Raw genomic sequence first — 10,465 nt, forward strand, 5'->3', positions numbered from 1 at the left:
ACAAATAGATGTATTAGTATAACGCTCGGGAATTGAAAAAGTCTTTAACATTTCGAGTCTACGCTCTTCCACAGAAAGAAACAAGGAGAGAAAAAAATGTGTGTAGTGGTCAGTGATATATATATAAATATATATATATATATATATATAGAGAGAGAGAGAGAGAGAGTCATGTGCACAATTATTGACACTCTTTATGAAAAGTGGGTTTTTTAGTGAATTTCCCACTAAAATTAATGTCTACTTAAATCACTTTTGGTCAATGTAGGCACAATTACTTAAGAAGCTCCAAACAAAAGTAAAATTTCCAAAACAATTTATTTTTAACAAACAAAACAGAAAAACAAAATAATTGGATGGTTCGAAATTATTGGCACCCCTACAACATTCGATGATTAATAATCAATAGTGTATCTTTTATGCTTAATAACTTCCTTCAATCCATGAGAGTAGTTTTCAATTAGCTTCAGGCACAGATTAGAAGGAATTTTAGCCCCATTTTTCTATTGCATATTCTTCGAGCTGCTTCAAATTAGATGGCCTTTTTGCTTTCACTCTTTTCTTTAGATCCGCCATAAGTTTTTTATTGGGTTTAAGTGAGAACTTTGATTATATCTATATTATTTTCTTTCAACAAATTCTGGATTAAAAGTGAGGTATGCTTGGGACCATTGTCCTGCATGGAGGTCCAGTGGTGTCCTAATCCCAGCTGTTTTGTCCATTACTTCAGGTTTTCATTCAAAACATCAAGATAATTCTCTTTTTTCATCATTGCTTCATTTCAAATTAATTTTCCAGTGCCTTTAGCAGAAAAACAGCTCCACAGCATTATACTACTTCCACCATATTTGATGGTATTGATAGTATTCTTCGGGTTGTAAGCTTCTCCTCTTCTCCGCCAAACAGTAGTCTTATCATTGTGCCTGAATAACTTGAGTTTGGTTTTGTCAGATGACAGAACAGAATGCCAAAAATGTTCAAGCCTCTTCAGAAAGACCTTCACAAACTTCAAATAAGCAGTTAAGTGCTTCTTCTTCAACTATGGTATCTTCCAGAGACAGCACACCTCCAAGCCACCTCTATTGAAGAGTTCAAGTAACCATTGACCTTGAAGTATGAACTCCAAAAACTGTCAAATTGGGCTTCATTACTGCAGTTGTTATCTTAGGATCATTGTTAACCATTTTAACTAACATTTTCTCTTCTTGTTCTGAAAAGAGTTTCTTTCTGACACATCCACTCTTGTTCTCCTACAAGCTAGTATCTTGATGTTTCACAAATATGTTGCGAACAGTTGATCTAACCAAATTGAAATTCGTAGATATTGTCTTGTACCCATCTCCAGCAACACAAGCATCAACAATCTTCTCCTTAGAGTCAAAACTGTATGTCTGCACATTCACAATGATGCCACATTTAGAATAGTTTGTTAACCAAAAGAAGGTGGAAAAAAGATTGTGCAAATGATGTTACATGGCCTTGCCAAAACTTATTCTAGAAATTTCTGTATTTAAGAAATTTCTCAGGATGACATAACCTCTATTATTTAACACAAATTCTTATATTCTAGGCCAAATCAGTGTTTTTTTTTTGCAATGAAATAATCAAATTGTTATGTAGGTGTCAATAATTCTAAATTGTGCTTAAAATTTTTATAGGCCAAGATTACCATAGTAAACGTTGCCAGATGTCTTTCTTTGGCAAAATCTATGTTTTAATTGTTAGTATTATTTGTGACATAAATGCATTTTCAAAGACATCTACTTTTAGTGACAAATTCAATTAAAACCCATTTTTGACAAGGGATGCCAATAATAGTGTGCATGACTATATATATATATATATATATATATATATATATATATATATATATATATATATAATTATGTGTATTTCTTCTATCTTAATGAATAAAAATTCTTCTGATAGAATAAATGGGTTAATAGAAACCAATGTAGCAAAGAACACAAAATAACTGTGGTTTAGTTCCTGTTTTTAAGGCAGGAACTCCTTGAAATTTTGGGTATTTGAGTATATTTAAGAATTTAAGGAATGGAGAAAACGCATGTTATAATTGCATACTTTATTCCTACATATGTTTCAAAGGATTACAACCTGTGTGATCCATAGGGATCTTTGATATTAAAATTGTAACCTTCTCATCAGGGAAAGCATGGGAATCATCTTAAACGTAAGACATTATGACCGATTATGAATATAGTAGCTAAAAAAAAAATACTAAGGAAGATTAATAACAGAATTTGAGAGACAGCTAAACTACAACAATAGAATAATAGCAGCACTGCCATAGATTGGTTTAGGAATATAAAGGATAAGCATAGTGCTGGATTCACTCAATTTGACATTGCTGATTTTTATCCCCCGATATTGAGATCATTGCTCAATAAGGCAATTGAGTTTTCAAAACGGTATGTGGATATAGACCCAATAGACCTGGACTTTATCATGCATGCAAGAAAATCTCTTCTGTTTAGTAAGGGCTCAGCATGTGTTAAAAAATCAGATTCAGATGAGTTGTTTGATGCATTGATGGAGCGTGGCTTAGTGGTTAGGGCATTCGGCTCATGATTGTACAGTCGTGAGTTCAATTCCCTGCGACGTGTTGTGTCCTTGAGCAAGACACTTTATTTCACGTTGCTCCAGTCCACTCAACTGGCAAAAATGAGTTGTACCTGTATTTCAAAGGGCCAGCCTTGTCGCACTCTGTGTCACGCTGAATCTCCCTGAGAACTACATTAGGGGTACACGTGTCTGTGGATTGCTCAGTCCCTTGTACGTTAATTTCACGAGCAAGCTGTTCTGTTGATCGTATCAGCTGGGGCCCTCGTCGTCGTAACCGACGGAGTGCTCCTTTATGACAGTGCAGACAAATGTGATCTTGTTGGTCTCTTTATATTACATACACTGAGATCCAAGTTCCCATCCTATGATGTTGGTCTATATCGAGACAATGGGTTGGGAATATCTCATGGCTGTGATTCTATTCTTAGTTTTACCTATCGGTGCACAAGATCTTCAGGCAATTTATGATCTTGTGCATGTGAAACTCAGAGTAGCAAGAGACCGGCTTGACCAAGTAATACTTATTATTAACCTCGACTAAGGCAGGGAGCTAGCAGAATCATAAACCCACTGGGCTAAATGCTTAACAGTAATTCATCCAAATTTATGTTCTGAGTTCAAATTCTGCCAAGGTCAACTTTACCTTTCATCCTTTCAGGGTTGATAAAATAAGTACCAATGGAACACTCAGATTGATGTAATCAACTTAGCTCCTCCCTCGAAGTTGCTGGCCTTGTGCCAAAATTTGAACCATAATCGATTTGTACTCAGTACTCTTTTTTCCAGCAGTTTACACTTAAACGGATATATATGTATATATTGAATGATGATGATGATATATATCTGTTAAACTTTAACTTATTTCAGTCATTGGACTGTGGTCATGCTGGAGCACTGCCTTGAAGGATTTTAGTTGAATGAATTAACCCTAGTACTTTTCTTTTTTCAAGCCTCATACATATTCTATTGGTTTCTTTTGCTGAACTGCTAGGTTACAGGGATGTGAACGCACCAACACCAGTTGTCAAGCAGTGGTGGTGGACAAACACACACACATACTCTCGCACATATATGTGATGGTCTTCTTTCAGTTTCCGTCTACCAAATCCACTTAGAAGGCTTTGGTCAGCCCGAGGCTATAGTAGAAGACACTTGCCCAAAGTGCCATGTAGTAGAACTGAACTCGGAACCATGAGGTTGGGAAGTAAACTTCTTACCATACATCCATGCCTACATATATATATATATATATATATATATATATATATATGTGTGTGTGTGTGTGTGTGTATGTATATATACACAAATATATAAAAGTTGCCCTCAGTACATTTGTTATGAGTTACATATAATCTTTTTAATAACTGTTTGTCTCAGCTTCATATGACTTTAAGTTTCATGTATATGTAGGACTTGTCCATTTCATCAGATACAAGGAACACCTGTCATCTAATGAGAGGGACCTGTCCAATGTGCATACAAAACTTTCTGTCATGAGAAGCTGTTATTAAACACATGGAGAGAACCTGTGGAAGGGTTAGACCCAGAAAGATGTAGGACATGATAGTGAGAAATGATCTTCAGAGGTTGAGCCTTACAGAGGAGATGACAAGAAATCAAGACTTCTGGTGATTTCCTGTGCTTGAGGAGGCATGTCAAGTTGATTAAAATCATGGTCATCCACACATACAGGCAATTCCTTTAAGGCTATAACCTTCCCCTCCACTTCCTTGTCCTACTGGGGTAGCCAAGTATCTTCTTTGATGCCCCCATGGGTGCTGGTGCCACATAAAAAGCACCCATGCTGGTGCTACATTACAAAACACCCATGCTGACACCACGTGAAAAGGCACCTGTGCTGGAGCCACATAGAGAAGCACTTGTACCAGCATCACATGAAAAAGGGCCCATGCCAGCACCCCATAAAAAGGTACCTGTACCAGTGTTACATAGGAAAGCACCCAGTACACTCTGTAATGTGGTCAGTGTTAGGAAAGACACCTAACTGTAGAACTTGCCAAAACAGATGACTGGAGCCTAGTGCAGCCCTCTGGCTTGCCAGCACCTGTCAAGCCTGTCCAACTCATGCCAGCATGGAAAACGGAAGTTAAATGATGATGATGATGATGAGGAATAGGACACACATACACACACATCAAGTCTTTTATTATCAGACTGATGCTTTTGTCAACCTAAAGTTATTAGGTAGATGGCATTTGCCCAAGGTACTACGCAGTAAGAAAGCATTCAGAACCAGATAGTTACATAGCATTATTTCTTCACCACATTGCCATACCCACACCGATATATAAATATATTTGGATAGATTTTCTACCGACTTTAGATTTAGCCAAATAATTATTGATTTTATAATTAACTTGAAAAATTCTATCCTGGAATTTTACTCACAGAACAGAAAATAATAAACTATTTTAGACAGTAATACATACATACATATATATATATATATATATATATATATATATATATGTATACATATTATTTAAATATTGGACATATTTGAATAGGAAATAAATTTTTGCAGTTGTTGTTGTTGTTGTTGCACATGTTACACATAATCAAGCAAACCAGTGATCAAAGTGGTCCAACCATGACCTTTACACTTTATTCTCAGACACAATGTTCCATGGCTACATTGTGTTTTTCTTTTAAGATAGTAGCAGTGGTGGTGGTGAACTTTGAGGGAAATTTAGTTGCTATTTCTAGCATGTTCAATGACCACATAGGGGTTCTCCCATAACCAAGCGAAGCACAGTGGCTCACACTATCAAGGTGTTGGTTTACTAATGACATGATCTCCAATGTTATTACATTCTTGGGTAAAATATGATTCATAATTCTTGCCTCAGTTTGCCTGATTCACAATAGGTTCCACTCTTCATTTTTTACAGATAGCATGGTTATTTGTAGGAGGCAGAATCCAGTTGTAACAAGTTTGTTTTATTTTTTTCAACAGAATATTAAATTTCACATTCATGCCAACCATTATTGCTTAGCTAAGTCCACCTTTGACCTAAAAAAAGAAAATCATAATTCAATATAACTTTTGCTTGACGCCTTGGTTTACGCACATGCACACACACACACACACACACACACACACATCATTATCATCATCATCACCACCACCACTACTGGCATCATTATCATCATCACCATTATCTTTATCTGTTATCTCCTCTCAAAATCTACTAGCCCTGTGCCAAAATTTGTAAACATTGTTATTATTATTATTATTATTATTATTATTATTATTATTATTGTTATTATTGTTATTATTATTACTATTATAAAAAGAATTTTCTTGATATCTGCTATATTTACACATTATTCACCAGGTGCCACCCACATTCCCAAGGTACATAACGGATATGATGTTCTTAATGCTTTAGCAATCAGATTTCTCTATCAAATTCAATGCTTTCACATTCACATTGTTTTGAATTAATCATACATTATCTTGCAGCTTCGAGATTTTAATGATGTGGTTGCTTATATTCAGAATGACATTGTACGGTAGGTGTGAGAGGCCAGATCTGGGCAGATTGAACTTAAAACATACAGAACATTTGAGCCAGATGTGGCTGGTTTAAATGCTAAACGGTTACTACACTTGCTGATTACATGATGTTAAGAAGCATTAGGAATGGAAAAAAAAATATTTAAGAAATAAAAATATAAAAAATGTGTATAAGTGTGCTCAGTAAAATATTCTATAGAACTATGAAATGTACAATGACAGGGATCTATGTACAAGGTGATATCAAAAAGTTCCCAGACTACTTATGTTTGATAAAAATTAACTTATTTACTCTTTTATTCTTTTACTTGTTTCAGTCATTTGACTGTGGCCATGCTGGAGCACCGCCTTTAGTCGATCAAATCGACGCCAGGACTTATTCTTTGTAAGCCTAGTACTTATTCTATCGGTCTGTTTTGCCGAACCGCTAAGTAAACACACCAGCATCAGTTGTCAAGCGATGTTGGGGGGGACAAGTACAGACACACAAACATATACACACACACACATAAATATATACATATATATATATATATATATATATACGACAGGCTTCTTTCAGTTTCCGTCTACCAAATCCATTCACAAGACTTTGGTCAACCCAAGGCGATAGTAGAAGACACTTACCCAAGGTACCACGCAATGGGACTGAACACAGAACCATGTGGTTGGTAAGCAAGCTTCTTACCACACAGCCACTCCTATGTCTATTTACCTAAGTTTTAATTTCATCATCCTTATCATCATCATCATTTAACATCCGTTTTCCATGCTGGCATGGGTTGGATGGTTCGACTGGGGTCTGGGAAGCCAGGAGGCTGCACCAGGCCCCATTCTGATCTGGCAGTGTTTCTACAGCTGGATGCCCTTCCTCTCCTTCAAATTAGTCACCTTGCACAGCAATACACCAGTCCAAGCATTACTTATTTCTTTATTGCTCACAAGGGGCTAAACATAGAAGGGACAAACAAGGACAGACAAAGGGATTAAGTCGATTACATTGACCCCCCCCCCCCTGTGCGTAACTGGTACTTAATTTATCAACCCTGAAAGGATGAAAGGCAAAGTCGACCTTGGTGGAATTTGAACTCAGAATGTAACGGCAGATGAAATACCACTAAGCATTTCACCCGGCATGCTAACGTTTCCGCCAACTCGCAGTCCAAGCATTACTGCCACTTTGGGAATCCAGCTCAGAAGTTGTTTTCCATAAGCGAGTCAAGGACCTTCTGCAATTCACTCTGGTTCTCAACAATGGTGTTAAAACGGTGACCTTTGAGTTGCATTTTCATTTTGTGGAAGGGATGGAAGTCTGCAGGTGCTAAATCTGGTGAATAGTATGGGTTCAGAGGTGATACCGTGTTGTTTTGGGCAAGGAACTCACAAGTAAGAAGAGCTTAGTGACAGGGTGCATTATCATCGTGAAGAATCCAACTCTTCACGCTCCACAGATCAAAATATTGCAGTAGAACTCTCATTTGTTGGTCTGACCTGGCCCTGGGAAAGAAATTGTGAATGTACAGTACCACATTTCCAGAGGTGATGCTTATGGCAGGTCTTCCAGATCACTCCATTGTCTTCCAGGTCGTTCATCATCTTCCAGGAATTTTCTTCGGCTTTTGAAGCACCTGTGCCTCTTGGAACATTATGTATGACCCATTTCCTCTTCACCAGAAGCTTGCCAAAGCATGTTCAATGTCTCTGTAGCAGACTCCCCAAGTTTAATGCAAGATTTCACATTGGCTCTTTGTTCCTGTCCGTGACAAAATCATAGACTACAGCATACACGTGATCACAAAAACACATTTTCATAACTTACGAAGTAAACACGGCTATGTCACTTGGCACACTGCCTCATGAAAGTCACTGCTAGTTCTCACTGTGCACGCAACCATGTGCTGCCCTCTATTGGCACTCTACAGAACTAGTACAGAAACTTTTTGATACCACCACTTAAAATCTGCACAGTACCCATCAGGGTTATTTTTCTGGTTTTCCTGAATTCAGGCCATTTTTTTTTTTGTTCCATTTTTTTTATTACTTCAAGTGTCCCTATGGTAACAGGTGTTGTTGTCGTTGTCATCCTTGTAACCACTTCTGCTCTTATTCATCATCATCATCATCATCATCAAATGTCCATTTTCCATGCTGGCATGGTGCGGATGATTTGACTGGGGACTGGCAAGCCAGTGGGCTGCACCAGACTCCAATCTGATCTGGCAAGATTTCTACGGCTGGATGCCTTTCCTAACGCCAACCACTCCACTTCAGACCAACTGGAACACACAATGTTGTAACCAATGGAGTGCCAGTTTTTCCAACAGTTTATGTGTCTGTCTAAATATTTATGCTTCTCTTTCTCTCTCTCTTATTCTTTCATTCAATCCCTTTCTGTATTCCCAGGTGTCTATGGCAGCAGCAGTGTCTGATATCGGCACGGAATCCCGATCCAAGTGGATGGCAGATCCTGTTACCAGTATTGAAGAATTGGAAAAGGTAAGAACAGGCTATGGTTTTTTGACAGTTTTAACACAAAATGTATTCTGTGAGCAGTCTAACTGTATCTAAAACCATACACCGTTCACTTAACATCACTGTCAACCATTGCTGTCAAAAGTGGCAGCTTTTCTCTGGAATCCAAGGGAAAGAAAAACACCATCTTACCATATTTGATAGACATACATACTCAGTACGATCATCATCACCACCATCATTATTATTCAGCTTAGCAGAATTTTGTCTATTTTTACGTTCTGAGTTCAGATTCTGGCAAGGGTGCCTTTGCCTTTCATCCCTTCAGGGTTGGTGAAATGATTACCAGTTGATTACTGGAGTGGATGTAATCAACTTACCCTCGCCCCCAAAATTGCTGGCCTTGTGCCAAAATTAGAAACCATTATCATTTGGTAAAATAAAGTAGCTGTCCAGTACTGAGGATGATGCAGTGAACTGCCTAACCCTAATCCTCAAATTGCTGGCCTCATGCCATAATTAGAAAGAATCATTATTGTTGCTGTTGCTGTTGTTGTCAAATTGACATTGTTTCAGATGATAAAACAGAGCATCATAAGAAACACTGATTGTCTCCAGAAACAGTGAATAAAGCCAGCAAAGTTTTGTTATTGTAAGATGGCCGAAAAGACCATAAATTTCCGTTTGCCGCCAGAAACTTCTCACTGAAATTCACAACATTATGTTCATAGTAAAGCAGTGATTGCACGAAAGACTGATGAAAGAGTTCTGCCGAAGTCAACAGCAACACAGCAGACAGCCTCAACAACGGCCAAAGTTCTGACAGACGGAATTTCTTTACGGTGTGAAGCTATAACTTAACCAGATAACTGGAATCAACACTCTTGTAAAAATAAACCTATTACAAAGAGACAGTTCTCTGCTTGATATATTATATAATGTGTGTCTGTGTGTGTATATTTATATGTGTATATATGTATATATATAGGTTTGTGTATATGTATATGATTATATATAATTCATGTTTCTATGTACATGTGGACATATATGTGAGTGTGTTTGTGTATGTATCTGTATATTTATAACTATGTGTGTATGTGTGTGTGTGTGTTTGTTAGTGTATGTGTGTGCTGTGTGTGTTGCACACACATAGATTGGCGGGGGGAGGCATATGAATTTATGTATGTGGATATAAATGTGTCTAATTTATATGTATGAGTGTGTATGCATATAACTATATGTGAATATACATAGCTGTGTGTATGTGTGTGTATATTTTTGTGTATGTGTGTGGATATATGGCTCTCTCTCTATGTGTGTGTGTGTGTGTGTCTGTGTGTGTGTGTGTGTGTGTGTGTAGTTATTAATTCCCTTGTTTATTTTGTGTACATTGTTTAAATCATATTCATACAAAACATACCATTGACAGAAATACATTTCTCGCTATATTATCGAGATAATATTTAAGTCTCCTAAATCGTGAAAGTGTCAAGGGTGGGTGAGGGTGACTGGAGGTGGGGGGTTGGGGAACAACTGCCAGAGAAGCAAGTCGGATATAATAAAAGACACTTTCTAGATTAGGTAATCATCCACTGTGGGGGTTCAGAGTGGTGTGGGAGGGTGGAAAAAACGTTTTCTCGCCTACCAAAATTGAAGCTATTTCTCCGTTTCCCCATAAACATCACAGAACATGAAAATTAGTACCCTTATCACTTTAATGTCTTTGTTTTTAGTATTTTGTTTGTTTCTGTAAATATATGGGTATGTGTGTGTGTGTTTACAGTGTATGTGTGTGTGTGTGTGTGTATAAATATGTATATGAACATATTTCTGTTTCTATATACATATATATATATATATATATATATA

General features: G+C 37.2%; 1 protein-coding gene across 4 annotated transcripts in view; it reads left to right on the top strand.

The window, feature by feature from the left end:
• The window catches only part of LOC106870177 (oxygen-dependent coproporphyrinogen-III oxidase), a 360,259-nt gene that overhangs the window by 249,055 nt on the left and 100,739 nt on the right, over positions 1–10,465 (top strand). For all 4 annotated transcript variants that reach the window (XM_052976450.1, XM_052976448.1, XM_052976449.1 and 1 more), the window contains one exon: positions 8,528–8,620. In XM_052976450.1, the coding sequence (XP_052832410.1) occupies positions 8,528–8,620 (93 nt within the window). The remainder of the gene's footprint in view (positions 1–8,527; positions 8,621–10,465) is intronic.

The sequence above is a fragment of the Octopus bimaculoides genome, chromosome 24, assembly GCF_001194135.2.
Source record: "Octopus bimaculoides isolate UCB-OBI-ISO-001 chromosome 24, ASM119413v2, whole genome shotgun sequence".
NCBI lineage: Eukaryota > Metazoa > Mollusca > Cephalopoda > Octopoda > Octopodidae > Octopus > Octopus bimaculoides.